The sequence below is a fragment of the Cottoperca gobio genome, chromosome 22, assembly GCF_900634415.1.
Source record: "Cottoperca gobio chromosome 22, fCotGob3.1, whole genome shotgun sequence".
NCBI lineage: Eukaryota > Metazoa > Chordata > Actinopteri > Perciformes > Bovichtidae > Cottoperca > Cottoperca gobio.
The window spans coordinates 9,441,705-9,465,831 of NC_041376.1; the positions used below are offsets into that span (position 1 = coordinate 9,441,705).

The following is a 24,127-nucleotide window of genomic DNA, read 5'->3' on the forward strand; positions in this document are numbered from 1 at the left end:
GACTTTTCTGAGTGTACTTCATTTCTGTCCTTTTTTGTGTGAGAACACAACAAACTCCAGACCTGCTTAGAAGTAGCATGTCGAATGGAATTGGGATACAGCAAAGGTTTGACTCTTAAAGTTGCAAAACTTTACATCTTATCCGGTGTTAATGCGATTTTTGTACACGCGTATAGCATTTAGACATGCTCTGTTTTTAACACAAGCCTGCTTCATAATAACAAAGTTCAACACACTCATAACCGGGAGATTTCCCAGAATAACAATTTCGAAACCTGTTAGGGGAAAGTTACACGTTGGGTCACAAGGCAGCTCATGATTATGACATTATGAGGTGATATTGAGGTTATCTGAACGTAAATCAACCAATGAACACGGGTTGAACCGTTGCAGTGTACAGCATGTATCTGACAAAGAACTTCTAATACCAAAGCAGTTGCATGATACTGCCAACTGACTGTTCATGCAGCATATGCACCAAAAGCTTCAGTCAGTGAACAGATTGCTATAAATCTCTCTTCCATTTGGCTCGTTTTCCTCCACATAAACATCAATCCTGCTGCCAGGGAGCCCAGCTGAGTTGGTCAGAGTGCTGAGTTACTGTTTGCCTCTTTTGTCATATGTTTGTCATTTTTTGTACATCGTGAAGAAGTTATTGAACTCAACACTGATGCCATGCTTGACTACAATAATATTTGACTTGCATTCAACCAATATTTAAGCCCAGACGGTTATTAGCAAGACATCACATTACAGTCGATGTATTGGATCAAACATGTCTCGACACAGTTTTGTAGTTCTTTTATGAAATTATGAATGAAACACACACGTTCCAATGTCTATTGATTCTTTGCACCACTCAGCTGGTTGCATGTTTCGACTTCAGGAGCTCACCCTGGTTTGACCTCACATCCTCCTCACCAAACACAATCACACCTTCAAATAAATCAATCAGTTTGAAGTAAGTTTTACGGGCTCATTTTAAAACTTCCTTACTGAAATAAAGGACTGATGCAGTTCTGTGAAAGACATCTTTTAAGATTTACGTATGCATATCGTATGGTCAAACTTAAATTCTGTTTTTTATTTTAAATCCTACTCTCCATGTCTGATGTGATACGCAGATCCACTATCAAGCCTTCTAACATAAGCTCAGCTACCAGCAGAAGTGCTCTCAAGGCGTTCGCTCTGAGTACTGGGTGTAGATTTAACACCGAGAGCAGAGTGTGGTATCAGCTCTGCTATGAAAACACTCTGGCTGTCTCCAGTTACCCTTTAAAAGTCTGCATGTGGTTGGATTGGCTTGGCGGTGTAGACAAAGATAGTTCTCTACAGCTGTATTTTTCTCACTCTTTGTCTCTGCGCCTGTTTAGAACATACCTGTTTAACAGTATGGCTGTGTGGGGTCTGACCTACAGTTGCAGAGTCTGTCTGAGGCAGACAGAGCTAATGGGATAATGGCACATCCAACAGATGAGTCATTTCACAGGAGATGAAGGAACTAAAACCACAGCCTTGTAAGTCTTACTTTGACTCGGAGGAACAAGTGGCTTCTGGTCTGCTTCTTTTAATTTGCACAGATCACATCAGACATTGGATTTTATTTTTAGCATGTGTTACTTTTACTACTCTACTGCTGTCTGGAAGTTTATTTGTGTAAACACATTTGTTGAAAAAAGCTGCCTGCACTGTTTTTTTTGTCATTTGAATTATAGTTTAGTTCTGAGGTGTTTTTTCTTTTTTTGTTTCAGCTTGAGGTCCAGTGTGAATGAGGCTGTCATTTATGTTACTTAATAAACAACTACTCAACTATATTTTGCGATCACTTCCCAGATCCTTGAGCTGTGAAAGCCACATACAGCTGCAAAAACGTAATAGGTACACACAGGTCTGGTGCTCCCATCTCTCTTTTTTTTTTTTGCTCATAGCCCAACATAGATGAGGAGGGCAACTGTTGGCTAAACACATCAAGGTTTTCCCTGAGGAAATGGGTTGTAATCACAGCCACTGATGAACTAACCTGACAAAGGCTCTAAAGCCTTTTTCACAGCGGACATTTTGACAGGAAAAGCCCAGGTGTTAATAATAACATTAACAATGGCTCGGTTGTATTCAAGTGTCCCAGTGAAAGTCGTGACTGTGTGACAGTGGACCGGCATGCAGGACCAGGAAACTGAAGCGACTGAATGGAAATCAGTTGTTATCCATTACACCTGAGGTTTTTCCTTACTGTTACATGTCAAAATGTATTTGTGTAAAATGTGCGTCCAGCAGCCGGTGATTATCAAAGTAGCGTCAGCCTGGTGTGTGACTTGCAGTGCAGCCTTGAGGTTTTTTCTCTCACACATTAGCACCTGCATTTGTGTCCAATGAGGCTGTTTGTCTCTACTTTTCCCAAACTCCACAGACAGACAGATTACACAGTACATGTAGATACTACACGGCTGTTTAAACATTTGCCTCAGCCATTAAATACAAGGCCTTTCGTGGAAGCTTAACAAGCCTTATATTTAATAAAAATGGCGATCCATCTGCAATGTGTCGGAGCAAATTATCAATGTTTTTGTCTTTTCTTTGAGCTTTGTGCTTTTATATTCTGCCCGTCCCTCTACCAGTGGCAATAAATGTGTCTGTCATTTCCCCTTTTAAGTTATGTCTTTCTCTCTCTCTCTCTTTTTTCTTTTGTATGTCTTTGCAAGTGTGTGTGAAATATGACCCCGGGGAAAACTAAGTGCGGAGCAGTTCTTTCAGTTTGCAATAGCAAAGAGCTCACAGCTTGGAAATGATTACAGCACCGATTTATGGTTTTAATACATTTTGTCATCACATGTAGTGGTGTTGCAGGACAGTGTGAGTGTTTACAGTATTTAGTGTGTGAATGGGGGGCCATTATGCGTTTTTGTTTTTAGAGGGTCTGGGATCTGATATGTTTCAGTCAGTTGGGGCGCATGGCAGGGGAAAGTGGCGCCGGCTTTGGCCCGCTTGGGCGGACGTACTTAATAGAGTCCCGAAAAACTAATTTCCCAAAATCCCCCTGATCCCGGGAGACTTCCTCACTCATCACTGGTACAGTACTGCATTGTCTCAGCTGGACTCCAAGTGTTTGTTCTGGTTTGTGTGCGAGTCTGAGCTCAATGCATGTGAAAGGGTGTGTGACTATGTTTATTCATAGGCTGGAGTGTGTGTGCTTGCGTTTACACTTCTCGGGGAAATTGTCCTTAATGTAAGAGGCTGCATATGCTTATAGCTCTTGCCTTAATACGCACACGCACACACACGCACAATAACTGATGTTGGAGCTGATGTCTATTCTTAGCTTTACCTTGAATAATTCATTACTTCCAGCCAGAGTGGAGATGGCATAGAAACACACACACACACACCCCACATGAAGGCATGCATTAGGGGGTGAGTACAAAAAAAGCAGGAGCACCAAACAATATAACTGAGGACAACAACAACACAAACTATCTACAACACTAACCTGTTTCTAAAGGTGGGATTAAAAAGTGGGGACGTCATCCTCATATGTGGCTAGTTAGCTACCTAGCAACGTTCATTAGAAATATTGGCGACGAGCGTTGTTTACATTGAAGTTGTTTTAAAGTCAATTTACAGAAATAACGACTCTAAAATTGACACATTTCTTTAATCCACTTGAAATATGCAAAATACTTTAAAGTCATTCATGAAAGTAATAAATCTACACTAACTTGAGAGGTGACATCTCAACGTCTGCCTCTTTGTGTGTCTGTCTGTGCAGGCTCTGGATGTGGACCGCAGTGTTCTGTACAAGATGAAGAAGTCTGTGAAGGCCATCTACACGTCTGGTCTGGGTGAGTGCTCCTGTCTGGGTTTTCATTTTCTTATCTTATCTCTCACTTTAGCCAGAAACCTTTTTTGTTTTTAAACCAAATCTTAAGAACAGCCCTTTTTTAGTGTTGAAAGGATCAGTCCATCAGTTATTCATCATATATCTTTTATATTTTTAATAATTCATTTTTCTCTTTGATATTAATACATTTAACAATTGTTGCTGCTTGAGCGAACGAGCACATTGAACTGTGTGTGTTTTATTCTCTTTGTGGTTTTTTACTCAGTTTAATTTATTTATTTACAAAAGTGTGCAATAGATTAAAAAATGATTATTAATTCATCTCAAATGTATTTTTTCCACCGCCTTTGAGGCAGACGTACAAAGGACAGTTTTTTTTGTGTTATTACCATGCTCATTGTGGCTGGTTGTGCCAGTGTTGGGTGTTTCCAGTGTCTTTTGTTTGGCGTGCCTGACAGAACCCCACTGAGAGAGGGGAAAAAGAGAGAGATAAAGAGAGGGAGAAAGAAAGAGAGAGGGAGAGAGAGACCTCTGAACAATGTGCTGAGCATGTCTTTTTTAGAACAGTGTGAGGCTCTGTTCAGACCAGAGGGGCAGCTGTCTGATCCAGACCCCCAAAGGAACAGCTGGGGAGGGGCACACGCTGTGTTTGTGTGTGGCCACTGAGGCATGGACACACCTCACTGTGCATTTACATACATTAAGTGCCTTTTTGTGGCTGCTACACTCTCTATTTGTTATCCCATGACATGAAAGGCTGATATTGTGAGTGATTTATGTGTGTGCAGGTGTACAATAGGAAGATGAGCCTCTACAGTTTTCTCACTCTGTTTAGCGGCCAGAATAAATTCCCCCTGTTGTTAATATTAAATTACCTTCATTTGAATGTGTGTGGTTAGAGCAGCAGGGAACATGTTTGACAATTTCAGGTGTTTCCGGCAGATTATCTGCTGTAAAATAAGGGTGATCTAGTGGTACGCCTTCTAAACAAAACACTAGAAGGTCAGGAGTTCAATACCAGGTTGCCACCATTGTACCCTGAGCAAGGTACTTAACCCTGAGCTGCTCCAGGGAGACTGTCCCTGTACTTAGTTCAATGTAAGTCGCTCTGGATAAGAGCGTCTGCTAAATGACCTGTAATGTAATGTAAAAGATAGTGTGAAGCTTGTCCAGATCAGTGTTTACAATGGAAACATGTATCTGTGGAAATGCAACTGGGAATCCTGTCGCATTACCTGAGGTCACCTTTAGTTATCAACAATCAGGAGAAGCTGCCCAGACTCTGATCTGTTTAGAATGCAAACAAGACGACTCTATGAAGCCTTCTGTTTTATTCCTGTGTTTTATTCCACCCTGTATCTCTAGAACATGAGACGGGGATAGAAAAACTATATTGATTATATACTATTGATATACTGTATGTTCCAAATATAGAGTCTGCTGTTTAAGCCCATTTACTACAGATACTGTATACTTACAGCTGCACTAATCAATATTTTTACATTAACAATGGATCAAATAACTGTAATTTGAAAAGGGGTCGCTGTTTCTGATTTCTTACTAAAAATAGTTTTTATCCGACTCTGCGATTCTCCTAAGCTCTACAGAGCGTTTCAGCGTCTTTCAGCGCATTGTTTTTTTTTTTTACTGTTTTAGTTCCCTCCTATAACGTTGTTTCTGGCCGCAGCAGGCAGCTATTTTAATTGTAAAAGCTCCAATAAACCCAATGTCCACTACCTGCTCTTTACCAAACGCCCACCAGATCCAGTTTGTGACTAGCAGGTGAACATAGTGGAACATTTAGCAGCTAAAGAGACACATATTTACCTCGGGTGTTGGTAAAGAATGAGGGTGTATATTGGACTTACATTTGTCAGCTCACCAGACACAAGTTTGCCATCGCAACTTTAAAAGACGATAATATGTCAGTGTAGTCGTTGCAGGTTGTTGCACTTCCTCCAACTTGAATATAAATCAAATAATGCTGAATAATAATAATAATGATGAACGTAACTATCAACTCTTTTACAAACTAATCCAAACAAAACCGATTTTGAAGTATATTCTTTTCTGGGACTACTCTGATTTTGTAAATATACACCAGTGTAGTCTTGAGTGATGTAGTAAGTAACATAATACATATGAGTTTATTCAGTTTTGACTTTTTAAAGCTATCAATAGTGTAACTACATATAAAGAAATAAGATCATCAATGAAAAACAAACACGCAGGTTAGATTTTATACTGACTTGGATTGCAGACAAATACATTAAAACCTACCCTAACAGCAGCCGTGTTACACTATCTAAAGCAAATCTTAGAAAAGAGTGAAAGCACAGAGTCTTTATTAATGTTCTTCAGAGGATGCTGCGATAAATCATGAATAATGAGACGCCTCCATACTCAGAGAATGAACTCTTAGCTGTCGAGCCCAAACCCTAGAAGCTATGACATGAGGAATAGTAATGATGATGAGGAGGAGGTGAGGGGAAGAATGTGGTTTAGTGAAAATGGTTAGAAGCGGAGAGGCTGAGCCAGCAATGTCAACTTGTACCAGAGAGTGAGAAAAATATGGGGAATGAGAGTGAAAGAAAAAAAAAATCCTGTATAGATGAGCGAGAGAGACCCCGTGTTGCTGCAGGGGCCTGTCAGGTTGTAGATTTTGATGAATAAACCAGCGGCAGTATCTCAAACCCCTGAAGAACCTGGAGCTGATCGAGCAGAGCTGCTCGGACAGACGTGCCAAAGCTGCTGAACAGATAACGACTCGAGGCAGACGAGTGAACGGTGTGTTCCAGCTGCTGTACCTATAGCTGGGCAGGATGGAGTTGCTGAATAATGCAGCACTCGACAATGTTGCATCAGGAAAACAGTCAATCTGATGGTGCCTGGGCTGGCCTTGTCCTTTTGGTCACTGCTACACACACACACACACACACACACACACACACACACACACACACACACACACACACACACACTCTCTTACTCTCACTCTCACACGATACACTGACTACTTTTATGTGCCCAAAATATTCCGATTTTTGCTCTTTTGTTTTTCTGAAAAAGACAATATTCCTACTAAGCGGTTTACTTGGCTCATGAAAAATTACATTTTTTCAAAGTTATTCACCATTGGCAGACTTGTTCGACCGTGCAAACACAGCCTCCATCTTTCATTCCTTCAAACACCTTCTGGAAAAGGTCGGCGTTACAATATTTGCCCATATTCAAAAACCTGTTGGTATCCAATGTCCAAAGAACAATCCTAAAACCTGAATGATATCATGTATTAATTGGAACATATTGCATTTGGAAAAAGGCCTGAATGGGAATATATAGTCACTGAAATAAAGGAAGATGTCTCTTTAGTCTTCTGTGGGTAACAGTTAGGCTAACTCTACTCCCGTCTCTGTGGCCATATTGTTGATGGATAAGGGTTTCTTATAGAGTTTGTAGAGAGATATAGATTTGATCTGAGGTAGCCCGACGGAGCGGCAAAAACAAGCCGCGTGTGTGTTCTGTCCGCTTCATGGTCTCTGTCCTCCAGCCAACACAAGGTTATCGTTTCCTGAGGTCAAGCAACAGGAATCCTTTTTTTGTATCTGTCACCCACTACATAGCACTCACTGCCACACACACACACACACACACACACACACCCACACATAGCACTCACTGCCACACACACACACACACACACACACACACACACACACACACACACACACACACACACACACACACACACACACACATAGCACTCACTGCCACACACACACACACAGCACTCACTGCCACACACACACACACACAGCACTCACTGCCACACACACACACACACACACACACACACACACACACACACACATAGCACTCACTGCCACACACACACACAGCACTCACTGCCACACACACACACACACAGCACTCACTGCCACACACACACAGCACTCACTGCCACACTACTCTTATTCAAGCATTTCTCTAAAACCTTTTACTTTATTTTGTTTTTTAATCTGTAAAACCGCACACACACACACAAAGTTCTGTTTCAAGAGAAAATATATAAATGTTTAATGAAAGTAGCCAGATGGTGTATAACCATATGCTACTACAAGTAAAGTTCATTGTTACAAAAGTCAGAAATTACAATTAAGTTCTCTCAGAAGCCCTCGTACGCTAATATATAACTCTTCAGTCATTTCCAGAAAAGACCAAACGAATCAAACCAAAACATTGACTGTGCTCAATTACATTTGTAAAATAAGTAGAATGTTTTATGCTAACGGTGCGTTAGCAGTTCCCAACCTGGGGGTCGGAATCCCAACAAAGGTCCGCAAGATACATTTGAGGGGTCACAAGAAGGTTAACGGGAGGAAAGCAATAATAACATTTCTGCTACACATAGTTATGCTTCTTTTGAAAGACTTTCCTTAATCTAAGGACATGTCTCATGACAAGTAGAAATTGCATTATTTTAAGCGGTCATAAGCTAAAAAGATCTGGAACCACTGATCTAGGTCATTTCAGCATCATAATGCTACAACATTGGATGTTCAGTGTTAATTAATTGCATGTAACATTAACAAAAAGTTACAGAAGAGAGGGAATCTCTTGTAACCATGAAAAGCACATGCTTTAAGAAAGCCCCAGAACACCAGGTTAACGTATTAGAAATGTTTAGGCAACATGTAGAACCGCACTGAACTAGAAAAGGCTTTCTCTGTCCTCTGTCTCGTGTCTTTTGGTTCCCTTCTCTACCATGTAACTTATGAACTTTCTTGGCGCGTGTCATGCAGTCATTTGAGGTTCAAAGCTTCTCTGTAAACTGCGTTTGTGATGTGTTGGGTCATGTTACAACAAATACACATGTACAGGGTGTTTGGGTAGTTTGTCGGATCCCATGTACCGCTTCTAAAAACAGCAGCGGGCCAGCGCCTCGTCGGCCCAGAGCCGCCACAGCCCAACAGCTGGAGCTGATGTGTGTAAACGGGCTGCGTGTGTTGATCTTCGGCGTCTAAATACATGACAAAAGTTTATTGCATTTCTATACGACACATTTCAATTCTCAAAGAAGCAACTTTGTGTACCTTTTCTCCGGTACTCTTATACTGGATTGTACCAGTTGTGCACTGCGTCTCGTAGGAGCTTTATCATCCAGCTCAGCATGGTTTAAATTAGATTTGTCTGATGTGAGGAGGTCAGCAGGTAGTGACTCAGAGGCTTTTAGCTTTCCCCTTTTAATAACATGATGGATATCTCTTCAGCAGAGACATGAGCTTAACCAGCTTCATCTATAAACCTGGCGCACGCGTGTGCGTGATGAAAAGTCATGATGTGGCAGCAGGTGTCTTTTAGTGTACATCTCTTCCCCCCCCTTAAGTACCCTCCGTCATGCCGCCCCACCACCCTCAAATCCCCCTCTGTCTCTTAGTGAGTGTTGTCATAGCAACAGTCCCCAGTGCCCCATCCGTCGCTCCACCGCTGTCCCAATGGCATTAGCTGTTATCAGCTGCCTGCTCTGGCGTGAAGTGAATTAAGTGGAATCATCTAGGCCTAACCCCGTGGAAGATTAGGTAGACTTTAGACACGCTGGGAGACTTCGATCTCGGCTGGTTTTATGGGTTTCCCCCTGACTGGTAACTTACTGGGGGTTTGTTCCTATTGGGGGCCAACTTAGTGGGTTTTTTTCTTATCTTCGTCCCATCCGTCTTCGGCTTAACATTTCCTTTGCCGTCTCTTGATGTCTTTTGTCCAGCCTGTTTTAGCTCTCCGTCGATCTATGAGTGTCGTTTTCATCTGTCTCAGTACGATCGTTAATAAAGCAACAAAGCAAGGATGAAACTATAAATGCAGGTGAGGGGGGAGAAGGTAATGGAAGGAGAGATTTCCAGATCAGAGCAATCACAACTTTGTATATATTGTAAATGTAAAAACTACAACCCCCCCCTCACTTACCTCCTTCACTTCCACATTTCTCTGTTCTTTTCTTTTTTTATTGTCATAAGTAGGGTGACGACTAACTTATTTTCATCAGCAATTATTTATTGTAAATGGTTTAGTTTGTAAAATGGTAACCTCCTTTTGTTCAACTAACAGCCCAAAGGTATTCAATGTGTGATGATGTAAAACAGAAAAGCAGGCATTCTTCATACTGGAGAAGTTATAAGTCAATCATCAAAATTGTTGTCAAATCATTTTCTGTTGGCTCCAAAGCAGAAAGGTGACAGGATCCCTGCCTCTCTCATGAGTTCTCATCTCTAATGATGTTGGCTTTTGTTTTGTTCATCAGTTAGTTTGCACATTGTTGATTTACAGTAAACAATATGCAACGCTGCAGCGTTTCCCACAGTGTTTTAAACTGCGCTTCGTTACGTCTCACAGCAAAGACCATGTATGTAATGAGGTGACCTATTAAACACAATAACTAACAAGATGATCGGTCTGATTCAACTATGTACGCGTTGCACTCGCTTATCAGAGCAACATGTTGGAGGTAAAACGTTGGGGAAGATAAACAGACCGGTGGTCAGCAGGAAAAGCTTGAACTGTAATGGGAAAATCAACCAGCCGGAAAATGTTTGTTCACTGAAAGACTACCATACATTATTAATGCCCAGTGATTGATTTTTGACTTGTAACAATCGGAGAGCGTGAAAGCCCTTTAGGTTGACAACCTGTCTTAGCTGAGCTCTGTGTGTGTTTTGCAGCCCATGTAGAGAACGAGGAGCAGTACACTCAGGCCCTGGAGAAGTTTGGAGAAAACTGTGTGTACAGAGATGATCCTGATCTGGGCTCAGCTTTCCTCAAGTTCTCCGTCTTCACCAAGGAGCTCACTGCGCTCTTCAAAAACCTGGTGAGTCTACACCGTATAGTGTGGTACGTGGTAACGTGTTCCTTTGTGGGTCGGAGGAGTGGGTTACAATGTTCTGGGACAAAGAAAGATTTCCATCCTCTCCCTAATTGTCTCTATCCCCTTGAGTCACTGTGTGTGTTCTCTAACTAACACACTCATCGAGCACATACAGAGTCCAGCTGGAATTGAAATCCCTCGGGGAGGTAGCTCTAGTTTTCCATGGAGACGGCCAAACAGCCACTGCAACACCAAATATCTTCTGGATCTATTACAACCTGATCCGTTAAAGCCAAAGCTTTATTAGACAAACCTGACACCATCATGTGAGGTCCGTCACTTCCCCCTGGACACTGTATCGACTCACACAGAGACCAGGAGCTTGAGATTTTATATTGGTGTTATCTCAACACCTTTATATTAAAGAAATATGAGCTGCCCGCCTGACCTGGATGTGAAGATGTAATCTCTCAAAGCTTTAGCAGCATTTCACACACAGTTACTTGTCTCATAATGGATTTCTTTTCATGATGTGAACATTTCAATTTCTTGGTTGAAATGGTGCTGAGGCAAAGTATAATCAACCAAATGTCCCCCCTAGCTTTAGTCATTTGTATTTCCTAGTAATGTTGTACCTAATTCAGCCTCTTATCATCATTTACTGAATAAAAAGAGAAGAAAACTTGTGAGTGCCTCCCTTTTGTAATTTAGCTCTTTCCTGTTTGACACATAGACTAATTACACTAAAAGGATTACATTTCTGTGGCGTCGGCGCCCCTGACTTTGTCTCCCGCAGGTTTAAATCCTCTGATGTAACCCTTCAACTCTTATCTGTCTCTCTCCTCACCCTCCTCCAGTTCCAAAACATGAACAACATCATCACCTTTCCTCTGGACAGCCTGCTGAAAGGAGACCTGAAGGGAGTCAAAGGGGTAAGGCAACAAAACATCACGGTCTTGTGTTACTCTACTACTGAGCAGGAAGTGTTATAAGAGTAGATGAATAGAGTTTAGCCCTGTGCTGATTTATCAGTGACCACAACCAGTTTAATGGCTCGTTTCTTCATGTGGTGAAGTTTAAGCTGCAGGTTCAAAGTGGTTTGACAATTAGAGCCAACCATGACGTCCTGCGGTTTCACTTACAAGGTTATTAACAACTGCTTTCTTCTACCTCATGCCACTTTCCCCCGTTACATAAAAAAATCTAATTTGAGTACCGACAAGATAGTTGATGAAATAGTTATTTAATACAAACTTCACCCATAATTAACCGACTTGGGTTAAAGTATTAGCGTGACGCAACATGAGGGAAGTTGAGCGAAACTGTCAGCGTGAAGGTCACGATCGCTCCATGAAATGTCTAAAATCAGTCAACATAATGTATGCTTCAGTGCGAGCCTGCGATCACTCAACTGAACACATGGGGAAAAAAATCTGCATCACATCATTTCGCGTGGAGCAACAGGGTGAACAATCTCCCAGTGACACATGGAGGATTTTGGAGTTTATGACCCAATCAATGAATTTGTTGGCCAACAGTCATTTCTGACTCTCAAAACTTGTTTTGTTGGCTCTTGAAAAAGTAAAATAAAAGTCAAACTTATTGTTTGAAGTTGACCAACAGGCCAGTTACCCAATACTAACCCTAACCCATATCTGAATGATCTTAGAAAGACTTGCCCCTCTTGAGTAGATATGAGTGTATATAATATAATGTAATATATACATGCTTTTCTCTAAAATCCATTTATTTTCTTTTAACAAAACAAATCTCAAACTACAAACCAAACCACGTTTATCAAAACACAAGCAGGCGTACAAGAACTTTGCCCTTTGATCAACGCATAAGATATCCCATAACACCTTTTTAGAGAGCTCACAGAAGGGAGATCCCAGGAAACGAGGGAGAAGGGGAATGCATGCTACAGCACTCCTCGCCCAGGTTTGCAGCACATGGTACCTTAAACCCAAAGGCCACCAGGGTGGCCAAACGCTTGTTGACTTGTTGTTCTGATGAGAAAATAAAGTAAATGAAATCTGACCAGACATTTATTGCCTGCTTTTAGTATTTGGTAGTTTTTGATACTTGGTGCTACAAACCAAAAAGGTATTGCGGTTCAATACAAAGCAGTTAGTCAGCCAGTGAGTCATGTGCGTCCACCGGCCGGACTAAACCCAGACAGACTCTCGTTAACAGTCGCTGCTGCTCTGTAATGCAATCAGCACTCGTTACTGTCCGCGGCGTCTGTGACCTTTCATTCTGCAGGCACATGATTGGCTCCAAGTTTTCACCGATGTATGATGCGATTAAGCCAGGTCATTACTGAGGCTGGTTGCCATGGAAACGGCGGTTGTCCCCGTGACCCTATGTCGCTTGGCGCCGTCTCGACCTCTGAACTGTTTGTCCTATTGCTCTTCTGTGCGTATCTAAGGTGCAATGTTTTGTTTTTCGGCCTCTATCTGCTTTCCTCTCTGTCTCTCTCTCAACTCCACTTCTGTTACTCCCCCAATTTCTTCACCCCTCGTCTCCTTCACTACGTCCCGCTGCCCACCTCCTCACTCCAGCTGTGGCAGCCAGTCTCATCTGCAATGCTTACCCACTTATTGCTCATTAGCCCTCTGATTCTCATTACCCCAAATTACATGGGGCTAATGAGCTGCTGGTTATTTCAAACCTCAGGACATGCACACACTTGCTTAAATGTCACCACTGTTGCCGTGTCAATAAACCTCAGGAATTAAGCCTTCAGTGTCAGAGTTTAACAATTAAGAGGCTGTTTAGACGGCAGGGAGGTGTGTGTGTGTGTGTGTGTGTGTGTGTGTTTAATTTAACTCAGGACTTAATGGCTTTTTGGTGGCCGTTGTTCTCTCTGAGCTTGTTAATATTCTGCCGGTGCTGTCTCTGTCAATGACTGCCATGAATTTACCCCGAGGGAGGCAGCCGCTAATGGCTCTGTGATTAGAGGGCTACAACCTAAAAACCCGTCACTGATGTTACTCAGCTAAAAAAAATTCACTATTTTCCACCTCATCTACCTCCATGGCCATTTGACCACACAACGTGTTCTGTAAAAGGCCTCTTTTTGACAGAAATATTTACCTAAAGTAGTTTATACTCAGGATACGGCTCAGTTAGTGCAGCACAAGCGTAAAAGTCTGGGGCGGGGTCCCTGGAAGACCCAGTAGTGTTTTTACTGAAGATAAACGCACACTCCATCAGTGGAAAATGGAAAAGTGCCGAGTCCACGAGATGTTTCTGCTAACAGCGGACTTTCAGAGTGGACGCCGGCATGATGTCATGCCTGCAGCTGACCCGCTGCTCATTGACCAGTCTGTATTTCTAACCCACCATGAGTCATGCCAGCTTATCACTATTCAGTTACAGTGTCTGGATAGTTGCTGCAGAGTCTGCTGTGTTTGTGTAAGTAAGGAGTGTGAGGAGGGGGTTCAGTGGGTCGTGAACACTGAAACACCCACGCATTCTCGATGTTTGAGATTTTATATGAGCGGAGACTACTAACTGAGGCTTTTCCCCATTAGTTTGCACAATCTGCTATCAACTACATCAGCAGCATCAGTAGTTTGTTAAAGTTACTGAACCATGGATTTACCATCAACAGAAGCAGTATATTAAAGGGTCAGTTCAACCAAATTATAACAAAATTTTAAGAGGTCTGTCTCTTAGTTTTCTGCCTCCACTCCTAATACGACTGCAGCTTTGTGGCATGAAAAAGGATATTTAAAAAAATCTTTAAAGGTAATGTGATTTTGCAGAAGCGCTGTAGTGTCTTGGTTGCTTAACGCTGTCTACACAGAAGCTCTCCCTGTGGTCTGTGGGTTATCCAGAGTAATAGCCAGTCAAATAATTGTTGATAGTTTATTGACAGAAAATGTAATATTCAAGAATTTTAATTATTGTTCAACAGAAATTACAACAATTATTTGGTTCCAGCTTATTTTTTGTTTTTTAAGTAAATTGAACTTATTTGGCTTTTGGTCAAGCAATTTAAATGTCAAATTGAAAACCAACTAGCACCTAAACCAGGGGTCTGCAACCTGCGGCTCAGGAGCCACATGCGGCTCTTTGACCCCTCTGAAGTGGCTCCCTGTAGCTTTGACAAAAGAAATGTGTTGCACAGTGGACAATCTTTCAAAGGGAACACCTCTTATCTTGGAGTTCGAGGTGATATTGTGACACTGAAATAAAATATATTCTTTAATATTTCGTCAACTAACAAATGCGTCACATTCTCCTGTGTCTAACGGCGCGGTGCCTTCCCCTGCTGGTGGCTTATCTTGAGTTGCAGACCCCCCGCCTAACTCGGTATGCTAACCATGGATAAAACCAAAAAAAGATAAGTTTCGGAGGAAAGTTGTTTAATTCTGTGCGGACAGATACATTTTCTTTCCCTGACAACAATGCTGGCTGACCTGTGTGCTTGATATGTGGCGAGAAATGAGCAAACAACAGACAATGTGATGTTGAAAGACATTTTGTGGGACATTTGTGAGGCTGGTGTCTGTTTAAAATCCAAAGAAATGATCACCACCTCCATGTGGATGAAAACACACTGAAACGCACATAATTAAATACAAACTGGCCTCTTTAAAAGTTTACTCTTTTTAAGATATTAGGCTGCAGCTGTACGTTTTTTAAAACTTTTTTTATTCATTTAATTTTTTATTGTTTTGTGCATTTTTATATTCTATTCATTTTATTTTATTCAACACATATGGGGAGGACTCAAATAGTCTGCATAGTTCTGTGTTTAATTTATTTCAAAGTAGGCCTGAACATGCCACTGTATTTGTTCCTTCTCTTCAAAAGAGTTTGGTGTTTTCCTTTGTTGAAACAGGTTAAAATAGCAAGTTTCTTTTATTGTCATTCTATAATTTCATAAATGCAACAAATATAGTATAACTATATATTAAATCTATAAGCTGTGTTATCAAATATGTTTTGCGGCTCCAGACAAATCTTATTTGGTGGAAGAGGGGCCGAATGGCTCTTTAGATAGTAAAGGTTGCCGACCCCTGACCTAAACTATCTGAATGACCAGACACCCCCAGAGTTTAGTGAGAGATTTATGCGGTTTTGTGTCATTTCGGTGAACTGACTCTTAAGTTTTTGCATCCAAAAGTGCAAACTAAAATCATTACTGCGGTGGGTAAAGGTGTGAGGAATGTGAAACAGGAACTGCTATTCCTGGACATGTGTGGTCGTAGGTAGGAAGAGGTGAGAATGGAGGCCCTTGTCAAGGGCGTGACATTCCTCCTCCGTCCTTAGGATTCAGCCAGACAGAGAATCAGGGCGCTAAGAGCTCGCTGCTCTCTCGGGGAGTGATTTGCCCCGTGCCGTGGCCTATTCTGTTTAGCCATTCCCAAGGAAATGCCTGATTCTGGTATTTTTAGCCATTGTTACCATTTCTCTCCTCTCTGTCTGGCTCTGACATTTCCTTCCGCTCACCCTCTCTTTTCTTTGTGGCTCTCTCTTGACCTACAGTACATGCTATTAGCGGCTTCCTCTTCTGCTTTAGCTTTTTTCTTTACAGGCTTGTTCTTTCACTTTGGTTTTTGGTTTTATAGTCTTATATGCTCTCTTTCCTCTGGTGGTTTCTGCCCTTGAGCTGGTTGAATGAATGGCTGAGTGCTCCTTGGCTTGGCGCAGTGAACCGGACCGTGATCCTGTGGGCTAACAGGTTGAGCCTGCCACTCCTCTGCTGTTGAAGTGGAGGTCAACAGCGGGATCGCAGTCCTCTCTGGAGCTCTAACAATGCACTAAAGCCATTAGCTTATACCATTCATGGACATAAATGCACAGCAAGCCATATATGAGAGCTGCTTAAGGTTTAGTTGTTGGTCTAAACAGCTCACTTCAATGCCAGGATTCAGCAGGTGCTTACTGTAGTTTCTGCTATTTAATCACAAAGAGAACATTTGAGTTAATTGTGGCAAAATTCCCTTGATTATTTGTTGTTGTTGTTGCACGCTGTGGGGCAGATTTTCCTGGCGTTCTGGCCCTGGTATCAGGCAACAATACATGTCATTGTATTGTATTTTTCACAGCCAATTGCATCCAGTAATGTCTGCTTTTGTTTGTCATAATCGCTGTTTAATCAGCGCCGCAGTGTAATGGGTGTTGTTTAATCAAGCGCGTTGCTCAAGCAGACCCATGACGATGAGAATTCAGTGTCGCCCGCTGTCTGTGTGACCAGAAGGGATGGTGTTACGAATGCCAAAAAACAATTTCACCGCCTTCCCAAAAACCCTCCACAGTCACCTTGCCCGGCTCTCCGCTGAGACAGCTGTGGGCTGCTCTGCATCTGTGAGGAGGATGATTCATCTTACTGATTCACATCGTGATGAAACACACACCTGCAAACACACACACACACACACACACACACAGACCGTCGCTTTGCTCATAAGTGGTTGAGAAGGGAAGGCATTTTTCTTTAATATGTGACAGTTAGTAAGCAGTGACGGTAATGATGGTGACACCTTGGTGATTCCTGGTTGCTGTAATGGTGTTTGTGTGTTTTACTTTCCTGCGTAAAGCCTTATGGCGGACGTATTCTTATAGCACCACAAGGTCCATTTAGTTAGCACGTTGTTCTGTTTGCTGTCCCTATTTCTTAAACTTTAGATGTAAAGTACATAAACGTGGTCAAGAGGATTAAGAATTGGCAACCTGGTCGAGCCCCGACTTTACTCCCGCACGTTATTCCTGACTATTGTTTACAATTGAAACTTTCTGCTTGTTTTCCACAGGATCTGAAAAAGCCATTTGACAAAGCCTGGAAGGACTACGAAACAAAAGTGTAAGAAACCTTATATGTATACTCCACAGCTTTTCATTTATTTTCTATAAATGGAACCAGTTTGTGTGCACCATGCTGATCCAATACTTAAAACCTTGTGATTACACTGCCATCTTTACTTTGAACGTATCAGTTCAGCCGTTCAAACTGGTTTTAACTTGCCGAGTTTAAAGCCACGTGTGTCCGTTAGTTCGCAAAATGAAATGTGCAGTTTGTATCTCGTCTCTGTCTGACTTGTCTGGACTAACCGCTCTCCCCCTCTAACCTCCCCTCTGTGATTACCTGTCAACACAGCCTTGATAATGTGAATAACCGGCCCCCAGCATCCCCTTTCCATCTCCACACCTCAACACCATTGTGATTGTGCATGCCAAGAATAAATGACATTTTATAGCACTTTCATATATTTTACAAGCGGCAAAGGACATTCTTTACTGAAAGGGTAATACATCTTCTCTCCAGACCGTGTCAATCAGACACTGCGGGCTTTGTACTGACGTCGAGAGTTTATCCGGATGCTATGTGACTGTTTCTGACCGTCCTGACTTATTATTATGATTTCACTCTATTGATGGCGAACACAGGCCATCAATAGAGTCCAGTTTTTCTGCCCGAACGTATCTTGCCTCTCTTCTTTATTAATGACCCTCTGGTCTGCTGTGATCTCGCTGCTGTCTGCTGTTTTTGTACTTTTTAGATACATAGAGATCAATTATTTGATCTCAACGCAGCTTTGATTTCTGAGTCCCTAATTTGGTTTGAAAGCTCTTTGCATCCGACACCTTACCGGGTTTGGATTTTATTTTCAGTCTCCAGGTCGGGAGTTGTCTCACTTTGACTGCTGTTGATTCAGGAAGAGTGTTTTGTAATTACTTAAATCAGTCCAACCTTTACTAAATTTGAAAGTATCTTTAAAAACTCCAATGTCTTCTGTCTTTATTTCCCAATTGGTGAATCACTTCCTGAACTGACGGCACTGAAAGTGACTGGGTTCTCAGCCCGATTATCAGTTGACTGGCGGCCAAACAGCCTGGCTAACATAGTTTCTCTATTAGTCGCAGCCTCGACGATGCTGTAACGCGGTCAGGCCTGAAGATTCATGTGCTGACAAAGGCCAGCTGTATGCTCATAATGAAATGAAATTTGGCTTCTTCACACTGGCTACATTTACAACCAAAACTAATGACTTACTTTACTATTTGTGTTTGATTCTCTCCAGTTTTCCAACCATGTCTAAGACAATTACTTTGGTAACCGAAACTGCTTTATTTTTCTGGAATAGCAAAAAAAAGAAAAGACACCGACAACTGTCTCCTCCCACCACGACTCAGTTTGTCAAGTCAGAGTTGTTTATATCACCATATCACACGGCCTTAGTGCAAGTGACACATGACACTAGATGTTGTGCAACAATAATAATACAGAGTTTTGATTTGCACCTTTTTTAAAGGTGGTGCAACAGTGGTGAGTCATGATGTAAAAGGAGCAGTTGAGAAGAGATACTTTGCACTTATCTGCCTTCTGGCTGAAAAGTTAGATGAGGAAATTCTGTAACAAAATCCACCTACCAGCACAGCTAAAGCTAAAGCTGACAATTTATGATTCTCATCCAACTCACGAAAGCAATTGCGTGTATTTCCCAAAACATTTAAAAAACCTTCCTTTTAACACTAATTAGTAGTTTTTAATTCTTACAATATGTATTAATATATGACTTGTGCAGTCCCACCACTTTAAGTTTCACTCTTTAAAGTTGTGGAAGTAAGTTTTTGTATGTATTTGTTTTAGTCCTTTATTGTACTGAGCTTCGCTGCAGGTCAAACTGATAACACAGTTGAACACGAAGGAGTATAGTCTGTCTTGATGCACATGAACGGCTTGCGGACACTGACGCACTTGTCCCGTCTCTCCGAGAGGGAACACACTGCTGCATCCTTTGTAGGGTATATGTTGTCAGAAAAACAGCATATGGAAAAGAATGCCCTGTTGCATGGTCTGGTGCCTCCCCTCCCGTGTGTGTGTGTGTGTGTGTGTGTGTGTGTGTGTGTGTGTGTGTGTTTTCTGGATTGCCTGTAAGAGATAGCCTACTGTATGCAGAGTTTATGGTGTTTGTGAAAAATCAGCCCTGAATGCTGACTGTCAGGTAACCTGGTGTGCAAAAAGGTTTCACCCAAAACAAGAATGCAACAAGAATGCAACAGTCATTCAAATCTTAAGCTACTGTATCCATCTGCTCATGCCCTAAACACTAACCTTAACCTCAGTGCAGCTTAAGTGTAATTAGTCAGATGTGAAATGCAATACTATAAAATAGGTCATCTAAATGACATTTTTAGGGGAGACATTAAATAGGGTAAAACTAATAGATAATTAACTAATATATATCACCATAACACTTCCCCAGTTGATTTCTGACATTAAGACAATTATCTTTTGTATCACAAGTTTTCTGAAATTTAAATATCCAAATGAGGCATTATCTAATGCTAACTTTTGGTGAATTTATGAGAAATCTACAGATGCAAATGGACAAAAATTAAGTAAAATATTCTGAAGGAAGACTAGTGAAAGTAGCCATAACTCTCAAAACTGTACAGTGCATAAAAAAACATTTAATGAGTAGAAGCCGTACACTTCTCAGGCAGCCAGCTCCCCCAACAAGAACAGCAACAGGGCTGATGTTACACAATACGACACTTTCTTTCTCCATGATGCTAACATGCATGTCGTGCTGTGCGCTTTTTGACCCCTGTGATGTCACTTCATGCAGCACCAAGATAGAGAAGGAGAAGAAGGAGCACGCCAGGCAGCACGGGATGATCAGGACGGAAATCAGCGGCGCGGAAATCGCTGAGGAGATGGAGAAGGAGAGGAGATTCTTCCAGCTGCAGATGTGTGAGGTGAGTCTGACTCATGACTCAGAGTTGGGTCCTGCAAAGGTCTGTCAAAGTTAGGGTTAGGGTTGTATATTTCAGAAAGGGTGTATAGCATTTTATAATAGAACATATTGGATTGCACTCAGTATGTTTGTGTGGTCTTAACCTCTGTGATGTTTTACTTTAATGATGCTTTAATAATAATACGTTAGATTTGTATAGCGCTTTTCTAGAAACTCAAATACTTGAAAGACGTTCACTTTGAAGCTTCTGAATATGAGATGAAAGGGATGTATATGTTTTGAAATGGAGCCCGTGTTGCCTCAGCCTGAATCAGTATTCAATATGTTTACAGTATCTCCTCAAAGTCAATGAGATCAAAATCAAGAAGGGAGTGGACCTGCTGCAGAACCTCATCAAGTACTTCCACGCACAGTGCAAGTAAGACAAAATAAATCCTGTAGCGAAATGTGTTCAGGGCAGTGTTGTTACTTTTCATTTGTGATCATCCGATGTTGTTATTGGACCTGAAAAGTGTCACTTTATACAATTAAAGCCATTTGCATGTAAATATAAACCCATTTTGTGGTAGTTCTGTGTTGCTAGTGTGTTGAATTCACGTGCTTCTTGTTCAGTTTCTTTCAGGATGGTTTGAAAGCTGTGGACAACCTGAAGCCTTCCATAGAAAAACTTGCCACAGATCTGCACACGGTGAGAAAACCTCCTACTCTGGCATCTTCTTTCCTTCACTCGACTCTTGAGCTTTTTATTTAATCATATACGCTAAATCCTTCTTTGTTCTTTTCTCTCCTCCTGTTTTCTCGATCTCTTTTCTTTACGACAGATAAAGCAGGTGCAGGATGAGGAGAGGAAACAGCTGACTCAGTTACGAGACGTCCTCAAGACGGCGCTGCAGGTGGAGCAGAAAGAGGTAAAATCACACACACAGCGCCGACGGTCCTTTTTTTAATGTCTGGTCAAATATCTCCTTTTAATCTTCTTAAATCAGATTAGATTTGATATAGACAATCCTCAAACTATTTAACCTTCAGCTCTTTCCACACTGGTGGCCTCTTTGGAAATTCAATTGTATGAAAAGGCGTTTCCCACTTGTTCCAAACATGCATTGCTGTTATCCATTTTCTCCACCACCTGAATGAGTGGACGTGATTTTTAACTGACCCCCGCCCTGTGTTTAGCAAACCGTTTAATATGCTGCAGACTACAGCAGCTCCTGGTCTCACCTGAAGGTTGTTTTCTCCTTTCCTTCGCTGCCTTTCGTCTTTTGTGAAACAAGTCTAGGAGAGTAAGTGGATTTCTTGGAACAAACATTTCTGTGGTTGTTTGCATCCCGTTTTCATTGTGGTGTTGCTTCAGTCGTTGTGCTAGATTAATAGATTATTTTATGTTCATTTACAGCAGCAATCGTTGTTTTTTTCAAATATGTCAGTGCCATGTTTCAGTGCTTTTGATTTTAAATGACTTTTCAAAGAGAAAAGAGAAAAGCTGCATTCCTGCTCCTCTCAGATTATCCTGTTGACTGTGTGTGTGTCTGCTGATAACAGCACACACCAGTAAAGTCATTATAACCCCATCAACGCCTGCCTTCACAAGTCGTCCTCTCTGTTTCCCGTAGTGTTTCCAGACAGGAAATTACATCACTCGTACAAAAATCTGGCCTTTGTTTAGTCCCTTTTTTTTTTTTGTTAGTTGTTGTTGTTACATTGCAGTCAAAGTTGAATATAAAGTTAAATTAAATGTAGTTAAGATTGAATCTGTTTAAACTGCATCCAGGTTTACAATCTAAACGTGATTCATCTTTTGATCCGGGCAGGTTCTGATTCAGAGGTATAAAAGCTCCCTGTGTACAAAACCATTCGGGCTCACGGCAGCAATCTTCTATTGTTGTTCATACTTGCTTAACAAATTCTAAGAGGAGCCGTAAACTCAGAATCAGAGATTAAATCTGAGCCATTTAACACTTCAGCGGCTCCCACTTGACGGCAATTTGAATTTGCAAATCCCACGTGCAGCACCTGCTTTTTCTTTTTCTTTTATTTGATTAAAGGCTCTGATTTCTTGTCTCTATTTGTTTGTGTGTGTTTTCCCAGGATTCACAGGTGCGGCAGAGCACCACCTACAGCCTGCACCAGCCACAGGGGAACAAGGAGCACGGCACAGAGCGCAGCGGCTACCTTTACAAGAAAAGTGACGGGTGAGATTTTGAAATAAGTTCCAAAGATCAGTTGTGGTTAAACTAGTTTACTTTGCATAATAGTTGTAGGAGTAAGTTTTTCTTCTTTATATAATATATTAAAATAAGAATGTTTTCATACATACAAGAAGGTGAAACAAAGATTTTAACCTGCAAAGTCTATAAAATGTCACAAAATGGCAAAAAGCGTTCCTCATAATTTTGTATTAACTGTCCAACCCACCAATTCCAAAAAAATATCAGTTTACAATGATATTAAACATAAAAGTTGGAGACTTCTTGTTGGAGACGCTGGTGTTTTTGATTGGAAACAGCTTACTGTAGCAGATTAATGTTCTGTGGATCAATTAATCATCTAATGTTTCAGCTGTAGAACAAATGGTACACTGCTAATGCATCTGTTCTGTATTATGACATGTGATCACAGTAAATATTTTATCACAATTATCTGCTCCTGTGAGTTTAAAGTTCATGGTGCATGTGACTTACTAACCACTGTCTCCTGTGTGTCACAGGTTGAGGAAAGTGTGGCAGAAGAGAAAGTGCACGGCGAAGAACGGATACCTCACCATCTCGCACGGCACAGTAAGTAACGCACGGACAACACAGGATCCATGCGTTTTGTTCTGATTCATACTAATGCACACATATGTGAACAGACTTCCACTTCCACTATTTATTTAGTTACACACACACACTGCAGTTGCAGTTTCGAGTTCACATTCTTCCCACATCGCTGCACCGGCTTTTTGTTTGTTCCCATATAAAGATTTAGTTCTGGTCAGACTGACGCAGCTCATCTCACACGGAGCAGCTTATCAGATGTTTCATTTGGCTGCAGCAGCAGTCAGATATGGTTAAACACAACACTCTCACTCAGTTATGTTGTTTTCATTACCCTCCCTCCCTCCCTCCCTCCCTGTTCATCATCTCTCTCTCGCAGGCTAACCGGCCGCCAGCTAAACTCAACCTGCTCACCTGTCAGGTGAAACACAACCCTGAAGAGAAGAGAAGCTTCGACCTCATATCCCGTAAGTTCAGCCGTCTCTCTTTGCCTTCTCATTTTATATGTTGCCTTCCTCACCTTTTTGTCTGCGCTCACTGTTTCCCTAATCTGTATACTTTGCACTTAAATGCCTCCATTTTAATTAGCTCCATTCATCCAGATGGCAGCAGTCCAAGACTTGTTGTGCATCCGTTTGGATTTCAATTTTCTTTCTATTTAGCGAGCAGCAACAAGCCAAAGATAAGCTCATTCTTAAAAATAAAGGGGGGATAGGGGATGTCATGCGACAAACATTCCGGTTCTTGTTTCTTTAAAGATTTTGACAGTTTTCTTTCCTGCTTTGCAGAGGTGGAAAAAGAGTTGTCGCTGGTTATTAGTGAGTGATTCCGATCTGAAGACAGAAATAAGAGATAAAATAGTTATTTGTTGTTGTCTGTTCAGCAGGGTACTTTAATGCCCTCTGCAGGGAGTTGCTCCGGGCTTTTGCCTCCATCTCCACTTCTCTTTGATTAATGTTAT

General features: G+C 41.5%; 1 protein-coding gene across 2 annotated transcripts in view; it reads left to right on the top strand.

Annotated features, from left to right (window-relative positions):
- Nucleotides 1-24,127, top strand: part of asap2a (ArfGAP with SH3 domain, ankyrin repeat and PH domain 2a) — a 52,449-nt gene that overhangs the window by 15,004 nt on the left and 13,318 nt on the right. For both annotated transcript variants that reach the window (XR_003834373.1, XM_029460510.1), the window contains exons 2-12: nt 3,764-3,836; nt 10,549-10,694; nt 11,549-11,623; nt 17,462-17,511; nt 20,282-20,411; nt 20,743-20,828; nt 21,023-21,098; nt 21,232-21,318; nt 22,499-22,602; nt 23,118-23,187; nt 23,546-23,633. Coding sequence is in view for 1 of the 2 variants with exons in the window: in XM_029460510.1 (XP_029316370.1) it covers nt 3,764-3,836; nt 10,549-10,694; nt 11,549-11,623; nt 17,462-17,511; nt 20,282-20,411; nt 20,743-20,828; nt 21,023-21,098; nt 21,232-21,318; nt 22,499-22,602; nt 23,118-23,187; nt 23,546-23,633 (985 nt within the window). In the remaining variant the exon portion in view is untranslated. The remainder of the gene's footprint in view (nt 1-3,763; nt 3,837-10,548; nt 10,695-11,548; nt 11,624-17,461; nt 17,512-20,281; nt 20,412-20,742; nt 20,829-21,022; nt 21,099-21,231; nt 21,319-22,498; nt 22,603-23,117; nt 23,188-23,545; nt 23,634-24,127) is intronic.